This window comes from Pygocentrus nattereri, chromosome 28, assembly GCF_015220715.1.
Source record: "Pygocentrus nattereri isolate fPygNat1 chromosome 28, fPygNat1.pri, whole genome shotgun sequence".
Taxonomy (NCBI): Eukaryota; Metazoa; Chordata; class Actinopteri; order Characiformes; family Serrasalmidae; genus Pygocentrus; species Pygocentrus nattereri.
This window is the reverse complement of record NC_051238.1, coordinates 15,800,059-15,825,860: the sequence shown is the minus strand read 5'-3', so window position 1 is coordinate 15,825,860 and position 25,802 is coordinate 15,800,059. Positions and strand designations below refer to the sequence as shown.

General features: G+C 38.6%; 1 protein-coding gene across 1 annotated transcript in view; it reads right to left on the bottom strand.

Annotated features, from left to right (window-relative positions):
- Positions 1-7,730: 7,730 nt before the first annotated feature.
- Positions 7,731-25,802, bottom strand: part of si:ch211-254n4.3 (uncharacterized protein LOC100003386 homolog) — a 172,503-nt gene continuing 154,431 nt past the window's right edge. Inside the window, exons 3-5 of the mRNA XM_017693495.2 lie at positions 20,107-20,256; positions 18,772-18,896; positions 7,731-8,595 (exon numbers count right to left, since the gene is read on the bottom strand). Of these exons, the coding sequence (XP_017548984.1) occupies positions 8,584-8,595; positions 18,772-18,896; positions 20,107-20,256 (287 nt within the window). The 3' untranslated portion in view covers positions 7,731-8,583. The remainder of the gene's footprint in view (positions 8,596-18,771; positions 18,897-20,106; positions 20,257-25,802) is intronic.

Below are 25,802 nucleotides of genomic sequence, written 5' to 3'. Positions count from 1 at the left end.
GCTTATCCAGTAGCCCCGAACCTTTTCGCTCAGCTGTACTATTAATGAGGAGGCCAATGCTGCTGTGAGAATAGGAAATCTCTTAACGCCAATCATAGTGCCGCTTCAAGGATAAAGTTCCGCCTTTCAGGAGAAACAGCCAATCAGCTTGCTGGTTTTGCGGGCGCGGAGGAGAGCCCACCCCCATCCCCGTGGGGGAGCGCACATGTGCTCTAGCCATTTTTGGCAGCAGGTTGCAGGTAGCTGACGGTGAAAGAAAATGGATATACGGCGTTTTTTCAAGGAGAAAGGTAACGGTAGTTAACTACGTAAACTGTGATGACATTGTTTGTGGAGCTCTGATAGCTGGTTAAAAACACACGTCTCCGAATCAAAACACACAGATCTACAGATCAAACCCACTGTGTGCTTAATAAAATGCAGCTTGTCACTAGTCAGCTTCGGAATTAGTTAGCTAACAGACAACAGGAGAGGAGAGCAGAGCAGAGGACAGGAGAACAGAGAACTGGAGAGGAGAGGAGAGAACAGGAGAGGAGATGAGAACAGACAACAGGAAAGGAGAGCAGAGAACAGGAGAGGAAAGAGGAGAGAACAGGAGAGGAGAACAGAGTAGAACTGGAGAGGAGAGGAGATGGGAGAAGACAATACAAGCGGTATGGAAAACAATGCCTAATAAACATATTATTAATAAAATACACATGTTTTTAGTACGAAGACTAGCAAAATAATGCCAGATGTAGTTTGTTTTAGCACAGTCTTTTGTATTTAAAATATTGTTTCCAGCTTTATTTTAAGCATGCTTTCCTGAATTACTATTTAACAGGGTAGAAGAGAGGGTGGAGAGGGAGGAAATGTGGAGAGACCTGAAATGAACTGAACTGATCAGGACTGGACTGATCTAAAGAAAGAACAGGTTAGGAGAAGAAAGACTGTGCAAAAACATACAGGATAGATAATAAGTAATTCTTAAATTAATTGTGTTAAATTAATTAGTTGTGTTAATTGTGTAGAACCCTTAGCACTAATAATTATTAATATTTCTTTCAATAATTTGTTTCAATGTGTCATAAAAGGTAAAAGAACAATTTAGAAACAAGTGAATTGTTTACATTATTACACAGTTGCATGAAATCCATTGTTTACATACTGTTTTGCATACTGTATTGAGGAATGGATTTACTGATGGAATATACCTGGTCCATGTCCTTTAGTAAAAGCTCACTATCTTTAGGTCACCAACAGTCATTCTGCAGAATTTGTGCACCCTTTGTTAAATTTTAAATCTGTTGAATAAAAAAAAATATAACTCCATATTATAGTGTTAAACATTATATATCAGGGTACGTATTGTAAAAAAAAAAAAAAAAAATTATATATATCCATATATATATATATATAATTAATTGGGCAGAGCCCCGGATCTTTCCGATCATTGTCATGCTGGAAGACCCAGCCATGTTCCATCTTCAATGATCTCACTGATGGAAGGAGGTTTTGGCTTAAAATCTCATGATACACGGCCCTGTTCATTCTTCCCTTAACACGAATCAGTCGTCCTGTCCCCTTTGCAGAAAAACAGCCCCAAAGCATGAGGTTTCCACCTCCATTCTTCACGGCAGGTATGGTGTTCTTGGGATGCAACTCAGCATTCTTCTTCCTCCAAACATGAAGAGTTGAGTTTTTACCAAAAAGTTCTATTTTGGTTTCATCTGACCATATGATATTCTCCCAATCCTCTTCTGGATCATTCATATGCTCTCTGGCAAACTTCAGACGGGCCTGGACATGTACTGGCTTAAGCAGGGGGACACGCCTGTCACTGCAGGATTTGAGTCCCTCTCGGCGTAGTGTGTTACTGATGGTAGCCTTTGTTACTTTGGTCCCAGCTCTCTGTAGGTCATTCATCAGGTCTCTCCGTGTAGTTCTGGGATTTTTGTTCACCGTTCTCATGATCATTTTGACCCCACAGGATGAGATAGCTCTTTGGTCTTGGCCATGGTTGAGTTTTGAGTCTGACTGTTTGAGGCTGTGGACAGGTGTCTTTTATACAGATAACGAGGTCATTACAACAGGTGCCATTAATACAGGTAAAGAGTGGAGGACAGAAGAGCTTCTTAAAGAAGAAGTTACAGGTCTGTGAGAGACAGAAATCTTGCTTGTTTGTGGGTGACCAAATACTTATTTTCCACAATGTGATTTCCTGGATTTTTTTCCTCATTTTGTTTCTCATAGTTGAAGTGTAGCTATGATGAAAATTACAGACCTCTCTCATCTTTCTAAGTAGGAGAACTTGCACAATCAGTGGCTGACTAAATACTTTTTTGCCCCACTGTACATGGAGCCGCCTCCCAGTGCAGCACACATACACAATCCAAGCCACACACCTCCTAACACACATCATCTCAAACGTATTTAAGCTCAGTTATGCTAGGACAGTATGCTGTAGGCAGTGTACAGTGACAGCTAGCTAATCAGTCAGGAGTAAATATTGTGCAACGGAGTCTTTATACACCTCCAGATTGCTGTTACACCTTTGCACAATACATGCATATTCATGAGATGCTCTCTTGCTCTTTTTCACCTTCTCTCCTACATTAGCCCCGTTTCCTTCAAATGGAGTAATCAAAGCTTTAAATATTTATTCACTAACTGTTTATTTTCTAGTGTTAGAAATGTTTGTCCAACAGAGCTGGAGGGAGAAGAGTTTACTGTATGTAAATGAAACCAAAGCAAACAAAATTATCAGAAGAACTGAGAATATGCGTCAATGATGAGCCTGCAGTGCAAGCTTGGATGCGTGCGAGTACATGCTTAACCATTAGTTAAATTGCTGTCGACAGTTTGAGGACACTTAGCTTTTGTAAATGTTTAAGTACAAATAACCATAACTTCTTTGTTGGTTTGCAATAAATCAGTGTTGTAAAGACTAAGTGTTTATTAAAAATGTAATGTATTTATTTATTTAGAAGATACTTGGAACTTTTTTTGGTGGGGGGTGGGTGGGGGTGGGGGGTGGGCGGGGGTTCAGAGCATGTGGCAACCAACAGGAATTGCAAACAGAATTCCAAGTATTTAGTGGGTCGACTGCCTTTATTACAGCCTTCATTATTTTCAGGAGGCCTGCTTCCAGGTTTTTAAAGAAACTCATGAGGAAACAAAATATATTTCAAATGCATTAATCAAATTGTAGTATGCCATCACTCTCTGTCCCTGTCTTTCTCTGTTTTTGCCTTTGTTTTCTTGTTTCCCTATGTCATGTGCTTTTGTTTACATCTAGCATGTGCCTTCATTTTTTAGTGTCATGTGCTTTCTTTGTGATGTTAGCTCCTCCCCTGTTCTGCCCTGGCTTCAGCCATTACCTGTTCCTTTTTTCCTAGATCCACCCTCTCATGAGGCCCAGGTGTTCCTTGTCTTCTGTGTTATTATATATACCCCTGTATTTCCATTGTCCCCTAGCCCACATTGTTTGATATTTGATAGTCCTCGTTTAGGCTTGTGATCTTTGTGTTCTTTTTCTGCTTGTGTTTTCTTTGTGTTATGTAGACTTTGTGTGTCATAGTTTATCCAGTTAGTTAAGGTTCTTCATAATTTCCTTTGTTACTGTGCTTTGGTGTATTTTCCTCCATGGATCCTCATACTGTTTATCTGCTGCATGTGCTCTAGATTACCTATATATATATATATATATATATATATATATATATATATATATATATATATATATATATATATGTGTGTGTGTGTGTGTGTGTGTGTGTGTGTGTGTGTGTGTGTGTGTGTGTGTGTGTGTGTAGGGCCCTCCACAATTATTGGCACTCCTCATTAAGATGTGTTCTTAGGCTTCTAATAATTATTTTTTTAAATAATATAGGACAGCAATGCAAAAAAGAGAAAAATCCAAGCTTTAATTCAAGTGCATTTATTCAATGGGAAATAATCCCACATTAAGAAATAATTCTTTTACACAATTATTGGCACCCCTGATGTTAATACAACCCCCTTTTGCCAACAAGACAGTGTTGGTCAATCTTCTCCTATAACATTTCATAAGATGGGAGAATACAGAGAGCGGGATCTTCGACCATACCTCTTTGCACAATCTCTCTAAATCGCCCAGAGTGCTGGGTCCTCTCCTATGCACTCTCCTCTTCAGCTCACCCCACAGGTTTTTTTAATTGAGTTGAGGTCTGGGGACTGAGATGGCCATGGGAGCTTGATTTTGTGTCTGGTGAACCATTTTTGTGTAGATTTGGCCACATGTTTAGGGTCATTATCTTGCTAAAAGACCCAGTGATGACCCATCTTCAGCTTTCGGACAGAGGCCACCAGATTTTAATTTAATATGTCCTGGTATTTCAAAGATTTCATGATGCCATGCACCCTAACAAGGTTCCTGGGGCCTTTGGAAAAGAAACAGGGCCACAGCATCACTGATCCTCTCCCATACTTCACAGTGGGCATGAGGTGCTTTTCTGCATACTCATCTTTTGTGTTACGCCAGACCCACTTAGAGTGTTTGTTGCCAAAAAGCTCTATCTTGGTCTCATCTGACCAAAGCACATGGTCCTAGTTGAAGTCCCAGTACCGCTTAGCGAACTCCATATGTTTAAATTTATGCTTGTAAGTGAGAAAAGGCTTTTTCTGTGCATACCTCCCAAACTGCTTGTTGGCATGTAGATAGCGCCTGATGGTTGTTATGGAGACTTTGATGCTACTCTTTGATGCAGTTCTCTAAAGCTGAGCTTTGGAGAACTTTTTACTTCTCTTACCATCCTCCTCGCTGTGCGTGGTGGCTAGATAAACTTGCATAATCGTCCAGGCTTGTTTGCCACTGTTCCAGTTGTTTTTAACTTCTTGATGATTCCTCTGACTGGAGATATGGGCAGGTGTAGGCGAGTGGCTATTTTCTTGTAGCCATTGCCTGACTTATGAAGGTCGACACACATCTGCCTTACTTGAATGGTGTGTTCTCTTGTCTGTCCCATGTTGAAGAGTGGATAAAAGAAATAGGCCTCTGCACCACATCATATTTACATAAGAAGTGATGAATTACTAATTAAAGGTTCCTAGAAACTCTGATCCACTTCATAAACTACAGTAGAAATGACAGAAATGCTTCAATTACATTCATTTTCTAGGAATTATTAGGGGTGCCACTAATTGTGGAAGCTGTGTTGTTATGAAACTTGTGTTTTATGAAAAATTGTGATTTCTTAGTCAGGGATTTTATTTATTTATTTATTTATTTATTGTATTCACTTGAGTTAAAGGTTACATTTTTCTACAATATTCAGTGTGAGACTATAATAAAAATGTAATTTATTTTAAGTCTTTTAACACATCTTAATGAGGGGAGCCAATAATTGTGGAGGGTGCTATACATATATATCATTTGTTATTTTTCAACCGTATGTAGTTTAAACAAAGGTTACAAATACAACGAAATGTAACTAACTAAATTAATGTGTTCTGCACTGTGCTTTTCATCAACCATCTGTGTATGCAGTAAAAGAGCGCTCACACAAAGTGTATTTTAAATAAACATAATACCAAATCATGACTGCATTTTCACAAGATATCAGTTCCAACAATACTTGTTTTTGCCATGTTAAAGGTTAATTTGTTCTTATTTAAAATAAAGATACTGGAATACAAATTCATTTCAAAAGGTATCCCAAACAGTGAAGTGCATTAGATGAGTAATTTGGCTGTTTTCATACATTTTCAAATGGACATATTTAGTTCAGTATGGTATATCTCTATGTGTAATATGTAATTGCTAATAGAGCAATATAATGGTTTATCAAATGTATTTCAAATGTATTAAAATACATGTCCATATGTATGTATATTGTCCATATGGGGATGTTTTTCCACATGTCTGAAGTTCAGTCTTTACACAGTTTATTCTCGTGATTTATTTGAACATCAGTAAATTGATTCTAGAATGTATATAATTGACAGCATTTTGCACGGTAAACACCAATTTTATTTTATTAGCTCAATCATTCCAAAATTTTGCCACTCACTGATCAATCACAGTTGTCTCCTGATTACAACCAAGACTAATTGAGCTCAAACTGGGCTACGTCCAAGTTAAATGTAGAAAAACTCAACGTTTTTTTGATGAAGCCATGCTATTCTCACTTTTTCAAACAGACAAAAGTTCAGTGTCACTGTTTGTCTGCTCTACTGGCAGCAAAGTTTCAGATCTTATTTGCACTTAAAGACATTCAGCCCATTTGTTTTGTGCTTTGTTTAGCATGGAGTTAAAGTTTCAGGTCCTGAATGAGGCAGAAAAACTCTCTATTTTCTACTTTTGCTTTTCCAAAGTAGAAAGAATTCTGCACACAGTTTGTCCATTTTGTGAGCAGCAAATCATTTTTTTGATATAGGTGATATACATTCAGCCAATATACCTATTTCTGTTAAATATTCTAGCAATTTTTTTGCAGCACAATTTCAAAAAAATTGTGTTGTGTCAAAATATTTTGGTGTAAATAAAATGTCAACATTTTCATATTTCGTTCCCGCTTCTCATGATCCAAATAATCTGAAACACTTCAATGATTATGGAGCTCTGGGGTTGCCACTCCATTGGTTTTAGAACATCAACAGCTACTTTGTTTCATTTGCAGATATTACTCTTCTTTTTTGCCTATTTCCTTTTCACAGTTATAGCTCCTTTACAGCTACACATCCTTTCAGACTCATACATTCATAAACTGACTCATAGTGTTGAGTTGTCTACTCACAGTGGAAGGATGGACAGAAACACTGGACAGATCAGAAGTCAGAGTGGAAATTATTTTCTCCTCTCTTTCAAAGATGAAAGCTTTAACTCCTGTTTATCTGATAGTGACAATTATGGTGGTCTACCAGGTTTTTTCACAGGAGTCCTATTTTCTCTGTGTCTTTAAATCATTTACTGAACTCCAGTTTTGGGAAATCTTATTTTTTCCCATTTACATTCCTTTTGACTTTCGACTTTCTTATGGTGGTCTTATGAGACTTCTCAGAGCTATCTCTTGAAAAAGGAATAATGGCCATTTTGACTGGAAATTAAATAAAATAATGGAGGTCTCTGATTTTTGCACAGTACTGTATTTTACTTACTTAGTTAAAAAAGGACCATTCCAAAGGTAAATGTCCCTTGGTAGCACTTTAGCTCTGATTTGAGCCACTCCATATGACACAGACACACCCCGGGCCCATTTTATTCCACTCTCTCTTTGGGTTGGTGTGCATCTGAATTTTATTCCCGGTTTATTTTCTATAATCTCTTAATGACATGCACTAACTACGCTCTAAGGATTACTCCCGAGCTCAAAGCACTGATCGAATTCTATCTTGAGATTAGTCCAATAAGAATAGTACCTTAGGGGGGAAAGATGTATAAAAGCCAGAGTGTTTACTCTTTGGTAAAAGTCTTAGGGGAAAAAGCTTTGGGCTCAGCAAAGCTTATTTTTTCACCTCTCCAAGTCTTTGTTATTCTTCTCTTGTTATTGTTATTTTCTAATATTATTCTGTATGAAAGATGAAAAAACTGAATTTGAAATGTTTTCATTGTTTGATATGAGGTGAAAGAGCCTATGCAAACTGAAAATGCACAAATCCTGGTTTAGAATTTCTTCTCAAGCTTCTGAATCAGTTTTCCAACCCAAAATACTCAAGTAAAAGTCTGAATAGGCTTTTACTACTTAATTTTTGAAAATAGAACATTGAGCTGATTTATTCTTTGAAATAGCTTTATTTATTTTAGATAATACTGACACATGTACTCAATAGCAGTTACCAGGCTGGTTAAAAACATCGATATTAAAACTGTTAGAGTTCTTTTCATGTATTCAGATTGATTCTAAGAATCAGATTCTTTTTTTTTTTTTTCTTTTTTTTTTACAACCTTTTACACTTTTACAGAATTATACCATAACATCTATCTATCTGTTTTATTCGAGTCCTTTTCGGGTCAAAAATTGTACTTATTATTTATTTATTAGAAAAAGGAACAAAATAATCTACAGATGGTCAGTAAGTCCAGAACTTCAGCTCTACTTTCCAAAGTTAAAATGCTGAGAAGGACAAGGTTCTGGAAGAGGAAACAAAAATGTCACCTTTCGTTCTGGGTACAAAAGGTGTGATTACGAGAAGCATCGACAGACGCGAGGGGGGGATCCAGGAGCACAACAGAACGTCAGAGCGGTGGGGAGAGGCAGAAAGTAAAAAGATAAAATAACTTCCGACGTTAGAGGTGGGCCATCCGCCACTGTGAGCGTTCTTCTGTCAGATATAATCCCCATGCCTGGTGGACTGCGGCGAGCAGACAGTCTTTCGTCCTTGTACCTGCGCTGAGGAGATTTGTGGCAGACACTGAAGACGGCAGAGCCAGGGAGGAGGGGGGTGAGCAGGGGAAGGAGGAAAGCTGACCACTAGGATGGTCCTCATTTTCATGAATGGGATGGGAATACGAGACTTTGCTTCTCATATTACTTTACTAAGGGTGACCGCTTCCATACACTGTAAGTCCTCCTGTCTTCTGTTTCCCCTGCCAACACCCCCCACAGTCCAGACTGGAGGATGCCACTACCGGGTCACCTGTCAAAAGAAAGACACTGGTTAAACCAGCAGCTGGCACTCAGTGGCATTCAGGGTTTTTTTGCTATACCAGGGGTCGACAACATGCGGCTCCTTTTCTGCCCTGTTGCGGCTCAACAGTAGAATTAGATTTTTTGGTAAAACAAAATAAGAGAAAGATTTAAGATGAATATGTATAATTTAGAGACTAACAGACTCATTGCATTTATAATCACTCCAGCTGGTTTCCTGATTTATCTGCTTTTCCTGATTTTATCTTTTTAATCTGCTTCTCATTCATTTGCCCTTTTCCACTTTAAACGGGCCAGCAGTTACATTAAGGCTCCTTAGGCACCATTTAAGGTGGAACAGGAAAATTTGAACAAGAAGCTGGTGAATGAGAAGCTGAGTTCAGCCTTATAAAAAGTCAAAGGTTGAGAGACATTTTACAAGAAACTATTCAACCTTGAGGCAAAGTTTCCTGCCAGAGACATGAGAAAAGTGGCCATAGCTGAGCTAAAACTTAAAGCAGACTAAAGTAAGTCTATTTTTGTTTACACTTTTAAGCTTATACTCATACATTAGCACATACTGAGACATATTTACAGCCAAGATGGTAAAATGAACACAAATGTGGCTCCCAAGGTGGTTTGATCTTTGATGAAAGGACTTTAGTTGAAGTGGCTCTTCTTAACATTTGGGTTAAAGACCTCTGTGCTATACAAATTAAGTGTAATTACATTTACATTGAGTTGACACTCTTTTACTTCTAGACTGAGAGGATTGTTGGTTCTATTGTTGATTTGCTATACCTTCAATTTCCAGTACCATGCAAAAAGCAGAGAACACGCTTCAGTTATTTTGTTTCCATTATTTACAGTCATTAAGGTCAGTGCACATTATTCATTTTTCAGTACTGGGTGAAGCAGAAAATCACAGAGAAGCCATAATCACAGAGAAGTATTAAGTGTGTCCAAACAATGCCTTTATTGCACCTTCCATTCTTTTCTTGATTTTTTTTTTCTTTCTTTTTGCTCTCAATTTTTTTCAAATAAATCTGCAATGACATTTTTCTACACCTCTGAAGTTCAGTCTTAGAAGTTCATTTGCATTTTCTACTTGTCACAATTTTACCAGTCCTAAACACATTCAATGATTATGAGGTCTGAAGATGTCCAGTGTATTAGTGAAAACACCAGCAGCTTTGTTTGACTTGCAAATATTCTTATTTTATGACACTTTTCAGACATTGAGTTGTCTTCTCACTGTGGAGGATCTGAAGAAAGATTGGAGCTTGAGTTTCTCCTTTCTCTCAATGATGAAGCTTTCAGTGCTGTCTATGATGTCAGTTTTGGTGGTCTACCAGGCTTTGCACAGCTGTAAGTTCCATTTGTTCTATATTTTTAACATTTTTTTAAAACTCCAGATTGGGGAAACTCATGCTTCACCACTTATTTTCCTTTTATTTTCCCCTTCCTTATGTAAGTGGATCTTATTTAATCTCTTATTTAATCTCCTCAAACCTTTCCTGATAAATGAATGACTTCTACGGGCTGTTTTGACTGGAAATGAAACAAATGAAGGGTGATCTCGGACTTTTGCACAGTACTGTATGTTACATAATAATTAAGATGATTCTGTTTCAATTTGTCTTAATGGCAAAATGTGAAGGATGTATTTTCTTTTCACAAAACAAGACCAATTGCACAATAATAATTTTTCATCACATTCAAATCATAGTAAAATATCTCCTTGTTAATGTTATATCAATTGAAACAATTTTTCTATTTTTTCTGTGAGCTAAGACTTCTAATTGTTAAAAAAACAACCATTAGCACCACAGCACATATGCAAATATGATATTTAAGCTGTTTATGCAATGCTGCCTTTATGAATTTAACTAAATAACTCATGAGACCTAATACCTCTGCTGGCCACGCTATTAAAGATTTAATTAACAAACAGTGTGTTATTAAAGATTTCATTGACCAGCAGACTGAGAGTAAGCCGGCTAATGGTCGCCATCTCAGTGTGTGAGCGCCAGTGTACCCACTGTGGCAGCAGCACAGCACTTGGGCCTGCCTAAGCCTTCTGATGCTCACTCCTGACCGCTCCTGACCGCCATGGCAGCGTCTGAAGCAAGCAGTTGGCACCCAGCGGACTCATTCACTTAGGGTCTGGCATCGTGCCCAGACTGCTGGCACAAGAGGAGGTGGCAGAAATGAGAGGAGGGCATCTTGGCATGGTGCCCACCACTTGCTCTTTCGCTTTCATTCACTCTGCCTCTCTCTCTCTCTCTCTCTGAGCATAGTATGATGAGTAGTCTGTGATGTTTAGAATAGAGTGACAACAGAGGAGAGAGAGAGAGAGAGAGAGAGAGAGAGAGAGACTTTTATTATAGAGAAGTAAAAATAAGGATCTTCTATTGTTTATCTGCAAATTTCTATTTTTATTTTTTTATTTTGAATTTTTATATGCTAAATTTTGCAAATAAACCGTAATTGTGCGTGTAAATGTGCAGAAGTGTGTTCTCTGCAGAGGATTAAACTTAATTTCACTTAGAAAATAATAAAAAAAAAAACATTGAAAATGTCACCAGGGGTGCCCAAACTTCTGCATACAACTGTACACTGTTTCGTTCAGCAAGGTACAAATAATGTAAATGTTCCTTCAAAGGTACAACAGTGGATTTATGGCCCAATTGTGTGAAATATGTGAAAATATTCCCAAGTGAAAAATTTGGATTTGTACCTTTTCATGACCTAATGTTTTAAAACAGAACAATAAAATAAAAAGCCTCTCCAAATCTCCCAAAAGATGGGGTGTGAGGAGTCAATACAACTTGAAAATATCATTTCAATGGATTATGGTGCAATTGTGTTCCCTGACTAAAGTTGCTGAGATGTCACTGTCCCAGTGACAGGTTACTACCTTTATTTCTGAGATTGTACGTGCAGCTATTCTGTAATTCTTTGCAATTCTGTAATTTACTGTAAAATCTGTCACTGCATGAACTTAAAGGTCAGTTATGTCACTTATTTCTATTCAAAGAGAGTCAGACTAAAGACTGTCGTATGTCATTAAATGCAACTATAGTATATCCCTAAAGTCCTCATTCTGTAAGTCTCATATTGGAATCTCAAGATCTAAGCTGGTTTTCTGTATGAGAAAAATGAATGGTGTTTTGAACATTGCCACCTGATATGTTTTGTTCAGCTTACAGTTTCCCTGCAAATTACTAGCCCTTCTGAATAATGAGGTTATTTAGCAGTCAAAATATATTGCTACATACATGCTAGAAGCAAGCAAACCGCTGCTGTGCATTGAAATAACGAACTGCACTATTTATCAAGACCTCTACTGCTAAAGCAACTACCACACTGGACAGAGCTTGCTTGGCTTGTGTGTTCTATTTTGGTGGGGCAGATTTATGATGTCAGTAACAGTGATGGCAGTGTTAGCATGTCTGTAGCAACATTCATATTTAGTCTGCTAATTGATCTCACAGTTCAGAGGATGTAGTGATATTCAGGGGAAAATGTAGTTGTGGCAAAGCACATCAGCTCTGGAACATTTCTGTTTAAGCCACTTAAGTGGCAATTTTTAAAAATGCCAATCATTTGTCCCACAGAGAATCAGCTTAGACCTGGAGTTCCTAATCTGGGCATGATATTGAATACAGAATAACAACATGACTTCAGACGTGTATTACTGTCAACCCTGTCAACATTTCCATACTCAGTCCAAGTCAGCAAACTTCGACTTATTAATGTTTTAGCTGTGCTGTAACTAAATATGGTCAAGCCAATAAATCACAATTTATGTTAATTGGTCATGTTAAGCACAGTTCATCATTTAATATAACATGATTTAAAGTTTCCTGTAATATTCCATAATGACATCTGCACACCTCTAATATACACTGCATTGACTGTGTACAACACAATTCATATTCTAACTCATTCCAACCCAGACTGCACTCTAAACGCTGCTTTAAGATGAAGATGTGAGGATGTTTTAGTTTGAGTTCCACATTTTGAAGAACTGTTTAAGGATTTACACAGTAAACTGACTCCAGCCCGTCCAGATTTCTTATCAGGTAAAACTAGCACCCGTGTTCACTTATTCATCAGCCTAATTGACTGGATGAGATCTGGTCAGAAGGTTAAAGGTCACAAGGTTAAATCAGGTGTTGTATTGCTTGTGAAGATACTTCTTACTTTCTCACAGCCAATCAGCTTTAAGCACATGGGGAGAGAGAGAGAGAGAGAGAGAGAGAGAGAGAGAGAGAGAGAGAGAGAGAGAGAGAGAGAGCGCTCTGTATGGTGTTGAGGATCAGATGATCTCTGTCCATCATTTACAACCACCCCACCCCCCACATTCACATGCACACATTAGTGTTTGTTTGGTCATTTTATTCGTGGATTATGTTAAAGTGGGATTTGATCAAGATTAAAGGGACACACACACACAACTCCTCTAAAGCCTCTAGACTGAAATATTTAACGCACTAACCCCCCCCCCCCCCCTCCTTTCTCTCTTCTTTCTACTTTTCTTCTCTTTCACCTCTCTCTTCCTTTCTTTCAGTATTTCTTTCACTATTTCTCCTCTCTTTTTTCTCTGTCTGTTAGTCTCTCTCTCTATAACCCCCCTCTTCCATCTCTCCTTTCCTCTCGTGTTTTTTCCTCCCCTCTCTCCCACTGGTTAATTCTTTCTATCTTTTTTCTCTGCCTTCATCTTTCTACCTTTCTCTTTTTTCTATATATCTTCCTTTTTTCTATTTTCTCTCTTTCCTGTTTTATTCTTTCTCAGTTCCAGTCCTCCTTTTTTCTGTTCACTCTCTCCCCTTTTCTCTTTCTATTCCCTCTCTCTCCCCGCTTTTCCTCTCAGTCTCTCTCCTCCATCTCCCTTTTTCTCTTCTCTTTCTCTTCTTTCTTTTTTCCTCAGTCATTCTCTCTAGTACATTTCTATATTCTGCTTACTCTTTCAAAATCTTTCTACCTTCTTTCTCTCCTCTCCCTTTCTCTCTCCAAGTCTATTTCTTTCTTCTCCCTTTTTATCTTTCAATCTGTTTATCTTTTCAATTTGTTTCTGTCACTCTATCATCCTCTTTTACTCTTCACTCTCTCCCCTTCCTCTCTCTCTCTTTCTCTCAATCTCTCTGCTGTTTGTCCCTTTCCTCTCTCTGTTCCTTCCAGTCTTTCTCATTCTTCTTTTCTTTTTTTCTCCTTTGTCTCAGCCACTTTATCTTTCTATCCTTTGCTTACTTTTTCAATCTCTGCTTCTTTCTCTCCTCTCTCCCTTTTCTTTTTTATTATATCTCTCAGTCTCTTCATTTCCTTCCCTCTTGCTCAGTCTCACTCTCTCTCCTTTTGCTCTTCTTCCCGCTCTACCTCTCTCTTTTCTCTCTCTGTCCTGGCCTCTCTCCTCTTTGCTGTCTGTTGTAATGCACAGCAAGTTTGTAATAGGCCATAAGAGAGTGCTCTCTGTTATTGATCAGTATGATTGATCAGCAGGTTCAGCTCTCACCTTTCTGGATCCTCCATTTCATACAGAGCACAATACATCATTACCAGCATCTGTTTGAACATTTGTAGTATAAACCAGATTTCATTAGCGACATCTGTGTAAGTGCAGGACAGGCTTATACTGTTTTTAGGTGATTCAGTCCATCTGAACAATCAAATATCAGTATCGAATATCAGCCTCTATTCATTGATTTGGCTGCAATACTTTAGCTCTCTAATGCATTTTCAGCTCCCACCAGCAAGCAGTGTGTTAATAACCTATTTAGGCTTGTAAAGCTGGCTTTAGCAGTTATTACTCAAGTGTCCAAACTCATTAGCCAGTGTTGCTACAGTTAAAAAAGGAAAGTGTGAACTGGCAATTGATCACCTCTAATCACTCTGAATCTGTTTTTTATATATATAGTTTATTTAAAAATGCAGTTTCTGCCTGTCTGGGATTATATATGTGGTACTTAATGATACAGAAAGCCTGGGCCTACTGTAACACCTTGTCCTAACTATAAGCGATGTGAGCAAGTGACAACAAAACCAAATTGCTCTCATTTTAATTAAGAAATAAAGCTGTCCACAACAGCCACGAGTGTGGTGTGGAGCAAACACTCTGCTTAAAACACCTGCCTTTTTTCAAAACATGAGCCAGGGAAAAAAAAAGAGTTTTTACAGTCACACAGAGTCACACGCAGAACTTTGGACAACCTTGGTCAAATACATGGTATACAGTGCTGTGACAATTAAGTGTTGGCACATCATCTACAGAGAACAATCTGTAATTGAACATAACAGTTTTCTACAAATTGTAGTAGTTAAAATAAAACATAACATGTGCAATAACCTTTTAGCGAAATGTAGCAAAATTTAGGTGTTGTTGCAAAGCAGCCCGCAGAAAAATCTGGCTCCGAGCCCCCAAGAGCAACACAATGGTGACAGTGGCAAAGAAAAACTCGCTAAATATAAGAGGAAAAACCTTGAGAGGAACTAAGACTCAAAAGTTGAACCCATCCTCCTCTGGTCAACACTGGATAGCAAATTCGTAAAATGAACAGTAATTATCAATTAAAATGTGCATTTTTTTGCTCTATGCTACAAATGCATTACACATGTGAACTGTGTGCCTAAAATACCATAATATTTCACTTATTACTTTTTTCATTTAATATGATATATAATACCATATATAATATAAGATATAAGTCCCATTTGTAGGTGGCATGTCAACGTACTAGCAGGTAGGTAAATACACCCTAAATCTAAATTAATAAAATTGAAAATCTGCCACAGTCTAAAGTTGCTGTTTACAATATGTGTTGAGGACTGTGGTGTAAATAAACTATTATGTGCTTTCAACAGTTAAAAGATGCACTCATTGCTTAATTCAAAATCATCCTTCAGACTCAAACCTGCTGTTCAGGGATGTGGATGTAAATGGCATTCATTACATGAACATAACTACATAATGAATTACATCATTTTATAATTGTGTTAAAATAATTATTAATGTTAATTAAATATACAGCAAAATAACAATAACCACTCTGGAATTAATGGAAATTCTTGGTTGAAAAAGTCTCTGAAGGTCCACAGTGAGAAGACTTTTATTTTGTTCTTATTTTGTAAATATTCAAGTAACTTTTTACTACTATCTACAACTTTTAGCTTCAATCTTTTACACTAATCTTAAGGCTGATAATGTTTGAGGGACAGGCAAGCTGACCCCAGCAGGGCAGAACAATGCAAGGTTCTCAGAGGCTGTCTGTACGGTTTGTGAGGTTGATTTGCTAGTGGGTGCTGCTTTAGCCTGTCCGATCACATCTTCAGCTCAAGACTGCATGGCAAAGTGGAGCTGCTGTGTTTTTGTTTTTGTGCTTGTTCTCTTCTCTCTGTCTCTCTCTCTTGTACACTTTTTATGGCATTCTCTCTGATTCAGGGCTGCACTGTGTTTGATGTCAGATCCAACACTCCTCAGATCCACTCACAGCCAATTCCTCTAGTCTGCACCGAGCACGCTCAGAAGGAGAGGAAGTAGGTCGCAAAGCAGGAGGTCTGACCGACGGAAAGAGAGAGAGAAAAAGAGAGAGAGAGAGAGAGAGAGAGAGAGAGGTTCCAATTTGCTTATGAGTCCCACAGAGCAAGTTGCAAATGCTGGGCAAAAGTGAAAGATTAATAAAAAGACAACAAAGAAAGAGAGAAGTGAAAGTGAGCTCAAAGATGACACAATGATTGACCAAAATGAAAAAGGAGAGAGAGTGAAAAGAGATAAGGCAGAGTGATAGAGTAGGGAGATAGGGACAGCGAGAGAAAGAGCGAGAAAAAGAAACGCAAGATTGAGTGAGAAAAATTGTGTGAGAGAGATATGTGTGAGAATGAGTGAGAGAGAAAGAAAGAGAGAAAGAGAGAGGGAGGGCAGGTGACAGATAATAGAAAATAGAGAAGTGAGAGACAGAGTGAAAAAGACAACAATACAAGAACCAATGAAAGAAAGATTGTCAGAGAGAAAGAAAAGAGAAACACAGAGAGAGAATGGGACAGACAGAAAGAAAGAAAGAAAGAAAGAAAGAAAGAAAGAAAGAAAGAAAGAAAGAAAGAAAAAGACTGTCAGTGAAAAAAGAGAGAGGTAGGAGAGACAGAGAGAGAGAGAGAGAGAGAGAGAGAGAGAGAGAGAAAGAGAAATGAAAAAACTAGCAGCTGCTGTTTGATGTTGTGCCGGATAACTTTTTACATGCTGCAGTGACAGTGTCTCCGGTAAAGCAGCGCTGTCCACAGTGCTGAGGCAGATGTGATTCTCAGCTTTACAGTAAGCTTTGTCTCTGTAGTCTTACTATATCTGATTATCATCTAATGAAACCAGCAACTCGCAATGATGAACTGTCCTGCAAACAGACAGGTAAAACCACCAGGGCTGCTGATTCATTTTGTCAATCATCAAAAAATGTCAGCATGGCAGAAGGCCCTCTATAATATGTTCATATACATGTTCATATACAAACCATAAATAGGGCTTTTTATATATTTATATATATATATATATATATATATATATATATATATATATATATATATATATATATATATATATATATATATATATATGTGTATATGTGTATATGTGTATATGTGTGTGTGTGTGTGTGTGTGTGTGTATAAAACCCTTAGCTAATGGGGGAATTACTTTTTCACATAGGGCACAAAGCATTTTTATAAATGAATAACTGAAATAATTTAAAAATCACATTTTGAATTTACTTGGGTTGTTTTGGTCTAATATTACAGGAGTTTAGTGATCTGAAACATTCAAGTAGCCATTGCTAAGGCTCTGGGACTCCCACCAACCTCCCATAGAGAGAGCCATTATCTACAAATGGAGAAAACTTGAAACAGTTTTGAACCTTCCCAGGAGTTACCAGCATACCAAAATTTCACCAAGAGTTCATTGATGACTTATTCAGGAGGTCACAAAAGAACCCAGACAAACATCTAAAGAACTGCAGGCTTCAGTTGCCTCAGTTAAGGTCAATGTACATGATTCCACAATGAGAAAGACACTGGGCAATAATGGCATCCATGGGAGAGTTCCAAGGCACAAATCACAGCTGACCAAAAAGATTACATAAGCTCATATTACATTTGCCAAAAAACATCTAGATGGACCCCAAGACTTTTGGGATAATATTCTGTGGACCGAGGAGTCAAAAGCAGAACTTTCTAGAAGACATGGGTTCCGTCACACCTGGCGCAAATCTAATACTGCATTCCACCATAAGAACATCATAGCAACAGTCAAATATGGTGATGGTAGTGTGATGGTCTGGGGCTGTTTTGCTTCTGCAGGACCTGGATGACTTGTTATAATTGATGGAACCATGAATTCTGCTCTCTATCAGAAGTGACCTAGACCTCAAGCGAAGTTGGGTTATGCAGCAGGACAATGGTCCAAAGCAGACAAGCAAGTCCATTTCTTAATGACTCAAAAGAAACAAAATTAAGGCCTGTCTGAAATTCCATTAAGACGCTGTGACAAGACCTTAAATGGTCTATTCATGCTTGAAAACCCCCTATTGCAGCCAAATTAAAACAATTGCGCAAAGAGGAGTGGGTCAAACTTCCTCAACAGTGATATAAAAGACTCGTTGCAACTTATCACAAATGTTTGATTGCAGTTGTTATAGCCAAAGGTAGCCAGTTATTAGGTTTATGGGGGAAATTACTTCATATTGGTGACATTTATTTGAATAAATCTTCATCTTCAAAAAAATGAAATGATTGTTTAAAAGCTGCCCTGCGATGGACTGGCAACCTGTCCAGGGTGTATCCTGGCTTCCGCCCAATGACTGCTGGGATAGGCACCAGCAACCCCCAGCGACCCTGAGGGAGAAGCGGCTTAGAAAGTGTGTGTGTGTGTGTGTTTGTTTGTGTGTGCGCACGTGTGTGTGTGTGTGTTTAAAAGCTGCATTTTGTGATTAGTCATGTTGTCTTTATCTTACTGTCTATTGTAATTAGTGGGATGATCTGAAACATTTAATTGTGAAAAACTGGCAAAAATAGAGATATTCAGGTAAGGGGCAACTACTTTTTTCACAGTACTGTGTGTATAATACATATGGGTTAAACAGTGTGTATATACAGTATATATACAGGTATAAGAACAAATGTCTATGTGTGTGTGATTACTAACCTTGGTTGTTTTGACCTTGTTGCCGGTGCTGCAGCTCCAGCCGGTAAGGTCAGGTAGAACTTTACATTCTTCTCCATCCAGACATGGCTGCATCTGACACCACCACTTCTGAGCTACTATTGATGCTGTACAACCACAAGAGGATAAAAAAGATAACACCACTTGCATCCACACAGTAATACGCAACCAGTTTCATGCAACTTATGAAGGCAGACACCAACCCAAAACTTTTCATTCTGCCCCCTCCACACACACACACACAAAAACACGACCACCACAGCATGCAGCCAGAAATAAAGAGTGAATCAGACTTTCACTCCGCAACTCCAGAACAGCAGCTGTGCTAGAAACCCACAGAGAGAAAGAGTAATAGGTGGACTGTTACATAAGGAGGAACAGAGAAAGAGAGAGGGAGAGAAGGAAATACACAGAAAAGAAAGAAGGATTAATAAAAAAGAAATGGAGAGAGAGGGTGATGAGGGAGTAATAGAAAGGAATGAAGAGAAGGAAGACAGAGAAGGAGAGAGAAGAGAGAGAGATGAGGGAGAGGTGGCTTGAGAAAAAGAGAAAGGCAGAGAGAGATGGAAAAATAAAGTGGGGTTAGAGAGAAATAGAAAGGAAGAGAGGGAAAAAGAAAGAAGGAGTGGACAGAGGGATTAAGAAAGAGAGGGAGAGAAGATGGACAGATGGAGAGAGGGATGGAGAAAGGCTTTATCTGACATTTCCTCTCAGGCTGGGTGTGGAGAGGAGAGAGAGCGGACATACGACTCTTATGGTAAAGAAAACAAGATCAAAATCGATTGTGCTGTCAAGAGGATGGTGTTGACACAGTATTAAATGAATCAGCCAGAGCGAGAGAGAGAGAGAGAGAGAGATGGAGGGGGTAAAGCAGGGCAGATAGAGTGAATGAAAGAAACAAGGGACCATAAAGCCATAAAATTACTGCAGTATTGCACAATGTTGACACAGTATTAAATTAATCGAGAGAGAGAGAGAGAGGTCACTAATATCATGTTTTTGGTGGTTTGTGAAAAGCAAGAAGGTGTTTTCTCTGCTGTGTTCAGGCTGCACTCACACACACACATACACACACACACACTCTCTCTCTCTCTCTCTCTCTCTCTCTCTCTCTCTCTCCTCTATAGCACCCATTTTAGGGTTTAGATTTAATTCTAAACAGTTGTCCAACACACTTCTTCTCCTAACTGACATTTTTCTTCTACAAAGAAAGTGAGCAGTCGACAGACAGATTGACAGATTGATTGATTGATTAATTTATTGTTTAAAAGGGTGAGCATGAAAAAGAAAGGAAGATGACAGAAAGACAAGTCTTACCATCCACACAGGACGGAGCTGCTCTGGTGGTTCCGGCCACTTGTCCGGGTAAGCAGGAGCACTTTACAGTCTGAGATCTCTCCTCTATCTTGTTCTTATTACAGCAGCGATGAGCCGCAATCACTTCACACGTTCCAGCCTTTACATGCACTGCAACAGAGTGCACACACACACACACACACACACACACACACACACACACACACACACACACACACACACACTTTTATTAGGCTTTAGAAGGTATGTCCCCTGGTAACTCCTATGCAGCCATCAGAATGAATTTATTACAGCCTTTTTATACTGTTTAAACATAAAAATCCCTCTGCACTTCAAATTACCTCAATGATTCTTATTTTCACTGGGAATGTAAAACTGACTTCCATTACAACAAATCAGCCAAATGAGATAAAATGGAGAGAACACTGATGCAAATAAGCCAGCGATGCAGTTCTTCTCTGCTGTATCCAAATGTGGACATGGCTTTGAAACAACAACACAAATATGCAAAGCAGATGGAGTGTGATTCCTGCTGGATTTTGTCATTAAAAAACATTAATGAGGAATCGACAGACATCCACCACATACATTTCAAATAAATATTTGAATTCACCTCAAATGCGTTCATCTCTTTTTCTGGTTTCACCTCTTTTTTCCCCATTTTTTCCTCACATCTCTCTATATAGACTCAGATTTCACTTGATTGCCCGGCTTTATGGGTTTGTCACTGTTTGGAGCACTAAAGCTGTGGGACGTGAAAACGCAATACAATGCACACTCATCTCACACAGAGCAGCAGAGACAGTATAAGAGCTCTCATACTTCCTACTTCCATTGACTTCACACTTCATAATACTGAAGAACGAGATTTAGATTAAAATTATAGACAACAAAGGTTTCTGGTCAAGGCTGAAAGACATATATGACACAACATAGGAAACAAAAGCAATGACACAATATAAATTCTCTTTTAAGTTCCAAAATGATGTCATTTATTAGACATCCATTCATTACCTTTGACACAAATAACATGTATTAGATTGAATGCAGTAACTTCTGCTCATATTAATAAGCAACGAGTCAGTGAAATGTATAAATTTTAAAGCACGAATCAATGTGTATCGACTGCTGCAATGCAACTGCAAGTGTTCGGATTTGCATCTCCAATATCAGTTCAGCGCACAGAAGCGCAGAGCTTCACCATAGATGTTTTAAATTCACACTTTTATAGAGGTCTCATTATCCCCTATGACCTTCCCTGTTACAAAAGGAATTGCGTCTTTAATGGATGATGACACCATGCATAATTCAACGTCACCACCTAGAAAGCGCAGCCCGATTGTTCCATTCTGCTTTTTAACTCACTTTTATTGCTATCATAGATTTTCAATTTTGCACAGTGTTTTTCCAGCTTCATGTGCTGCCATTAACTTTTTAAAAGGCAATCTGCAGTTCTCGTCTGGTGCATTAAAAACATTTTGATTTGGATCAATAAAGCACTCGTCAGGCCTATGTCCTAAAATGCTCCATCCACCATTACCTGAAAGTCAGAGAGCACCATGGTTCTCAGCCATTTAATGAGGGCAACGGAATATCAGAGAGCATTGCAAAGTGGAAGACACTTGGAGAGAGCGGTAAAACACAACAAGCAGCACAGACACAGATGGAGCTCCAGACTCAGATGCACCAAACCTCTTGTGTCATATTTCAGGTGCAAATAAGGTGCATTCTGCTTGAAAAAGCATGCATGTTACACACAAAAATGACATAAAAGACATTATATAAACAATATATGTATATTGAGCCAGATCAAATTCTGATCCCCTTTTCAAGGCCATTTTGGCCCATTGAGCTCTATTCACACCTTTGTTTTAGAAATGACATTAACAGACTTATAACATTGAGGCACACTTTCAACCAGTTTAAATGTCTGCAGTGTGGGATTATTTTAAAGTGGGGTAACACTTTGTTTGGAGTGGTCTATTGCAGATGATTAATAAATTCTTTTTAATTAATAAATTGCTGAACAAACTCTAAAATGAGATCATTTTATGTTTACCGCAGATTGAAGGATAACAACAACTTCTTTTTACTATTAAACATTGTACCAACCAATGTTTCCATCAAATCCACGTTATTAGTAGAGCTTGGATGTAAAAAAAATGGACTAATGAATTTCAGTGTGATCACACACACACACACACACACACACACAGACACACACACACACACACGCGGGCATCCCCTGATTTCAACAAAATGCTAATCCAAGAATGATAAGCATCCATGACAAGAAGTCATTAGGAATGATACAGCAGGCTATGGCCTGTGTGCTGCATTTGAAAGAGTATGATACTTATGAAAATGTCAACTGTCTCCAGAAATCTCAACAGCCAGAATGCTTCCATTATGTTCTCTGTCCTAATGCCTTTCTCAGTAACGCCAGTCGCAGGGCATTTCAGTTCAACAATTTCATGGCAAAAGTAATGACATGCACCAAATGGCAGCCTGGGACACCAATGTGGATCATCAGAAGGGACTGGTCACTAAATTAGTTTTTTCATTTTTGATAAATGCTTCCTTATGCAAGTGGTTCCCCGCCTAGCTCCACGTTGCACATTTTAGTGTTTCCCTGCTTTAACACACACACTTAAACTTCACTTATGCTCCATGCAAAACTATATGCTTTCAAAGTAACTGTTACAAGCTTTACAAAGATCCTTTTCAATATAATGAGAAATTCTACTGAACAATTGAAATGAATTTTATACCTAAATAGCTAAAATAGAGTGTTTCACTCCTTTCAAATTATGTTCATTTTGTACATGTGTGGCAGGTCACAATAGGCCTCATTCACCAAAATAGTGCTGCATTTTTTTTGCAAATTTGTTCTTGAGAAAAGTCCTAAGAAAAAGTCTGTTAGATTCATGACATGTCCTTAAACCACAGAATTGTTCACACCTTTGTGCTCTTGAGAGTGTGTAGATTCTGTTCTTACTTAAGAACAAATCCCCAAAGAGAAAACATTGGTGAATGTCAGAATCTTCGTGAGGACTACGTGGGTAGGAATTTCTTCTTAAGAAAAGTTAGTGAATGATGCCTGATATTGGATATCACTTTTTTGTAGTGTAATACAGCTACCATGCACTGTCCACAAAAAACATGGCTACAATACGTCCAGCTGGGTAGTGTGGTATCTTTAGCTGAAAACTGAATGCTCTATAATGACTCTAAAAAAACTAGCAGAGCAAACTGAATAACACTTAGTTGTGGGCCTTCTTCAAGATTCTGAAGAGCCAGGCAGAGTGCTTCAGCACTAATGTTGCGGGTAGTGAGGTGTGGCCAGGACATGGACCCGCCCTCATTCCACTCAGCTGGGACCTGCTAATGAGAGCCCAGCTGCACCTCATCGACACATGCTCCGACTACACTTTAAAAACAGAGCTTAGGGACAGAGAGGGGAGGCAGGTTTGGCTAACAGATACTGTTCTCACCCTCTTTCTGTCATGTGTCAGACATTTAGATGATGCTAAACTGCACAAGTTTTACCAGACACCTACGTTCTGAGCCCTGGGTTTCCCCCAGCAATAAAAATGCCAAGTTTAATTACCTAAGCATGGGACTAGTTCTTCAGGTTGCCAGTCAAGGACCTGACTCCTTTACCCAAAACACAGCAATAGTTACAATGATCATACCGGTCAGGTATAAAGGTAAAACAGAGGAAAAGAGACTGTGGAATTGAGTAAAATGGGTATGAGCTACTCTAGGCTGTCTGTAAGGTGAGTTGAGGTATTAGGGTGTTAAAACGGGGCTCTAGTGTCCTGCAGTTACATAAGGTTAGAGAGAGAGAGTTACATAACATCGATCTTAAAAAGTTTAATACCAGAGAGACTGAAAGATTTAGAGACTAACAGGGCTAAAGATCTTAGCCAACCTTTCACGAAGTTCCCTCCAGAATAATACTTAAAAGGATGTACCTTATGAACAAGATCATTCATTAATTTTTCACATTGTGGCTGCTCTGCTGCCCCCAGGTTCAGGTTCAGTAGCAGGACTTCGGCGAGTGTCTATCCTTTCGCTTCAGTTCTGTGTGCGTGTAAATCTCAGTGGATTTGAATGGTTAGCTGCGAACCATCCGAATCATGCCACAGTGGTTTCTCTCCGCAGAGTAAATGACATTTCATTACAGCGTGAAATCTCACAGAGGGGGAGACACGCTAACCTAGCTAACTCTGGGGACCTGAGCCCAAATCAACCACAAATGTCAAATGCAAATATTTCTGTTAGTCAAATGTGAGAGAGAAACAGTGTCTGGCAGAAAAGCGGCAGGAGCAGTCTGACACCTCATGGTGGAGGGACATTTTGGAAGCTAACATGCTTACAGGTCACAAGAGATGCTGTTAATTGCTCTGAGTGTGAATTAAGGTAAATTAAAAATGTATTAGTGTGCTCTTGTGAAGCGGACCGGTAAAGTAACAGAGATGTCTCCCTTCCTGTGTAGCCATTAGCTTCTTGAAAGCTAAACTGTGGTAACCTTGAAACCTGGCAAGTCATAGTTGGCTCATGGAGAATCCTCTATGATCATCTCTGATATATAATACATGATCTCTGTATGCAGCACTGACCTTATTGGACGGAATGTTCTGCAAGCAGCATCATCACTCACCATGGGCTAACTAGCAAACCAAAGTCTGTCTTTTTTTTAACATCATGAGACTACCGTGTAATGTGCATGAAGACCTACAGCCATAAAACCATGAACATCTACCGGTTGTGTTTGTCATTACATAGAAATATTTTATGCAGAAAACCTATAATTCACTTTATAAAGAGTTTCATTGTATGATTAGCTGCTAGCATAATACTGAGACTTAAGCTAGCTGTGTCAAATTTGATGTCATTTGATGCCAATTCTAGCTTAAATCCCTCAACATTCCAGGCTTATTACATACTAAGACTTATTTATATATGGTTGGAAACTGGCAGGGCCTGACTATCAATTAAAGTTAGGCTACTCTGTAGAACATTGGGATCATTTACATGTATTATGACACATAAATCGAAGTGCTATTGATGTATTTACCATTCAGCCTTGATCCACTGAATCACATAGCTGTGAGTTTCAGCAAGGTGGCAATGTGAAAGTGCATGCAGTGGGGGAAGTGGGGTCATTGGAGAAAAGTTGGACAGTTGTTCCGCCGAACACCTGTAACCAAAGCACTCTCCCGTTAAATGCGAAGCAGGGCAGATGAGACATACTCAGTGTGTATGTGGAGGGGGACGGTTACCTCCTGTATTTGGAGATTGGACAGGTTGGACAGCTGTTCTGCTGATTAAAAAATAACACAAGGTAAAGATGTGGCAGAATTTTTGGGGTGGCGTCTAAGGTGGCCAATCAGACTTCAGAGGAAAACAGTGAAAACAGTGTTGCATTAAATGTACATAATTCTAAGGTGTCCTTAAATTCCTCAATAAAACAATACTAAAACAAATTACATGAACATGGTTGTTGCATAAAGTAAATGAACTGAAGGATACAATACACAAATGAAGATTATTAGTTGAAGTTGTGGAGAGGGATAAATAATATTTGATACAAGATGTACGCAAAGGCAGAAAGACCTCAATGTAGTTCTAAAAGAGCTAAAAACCTTTTCTTGTGTGTATCTAATGTATGCTTTGTGCTTTAAACATAA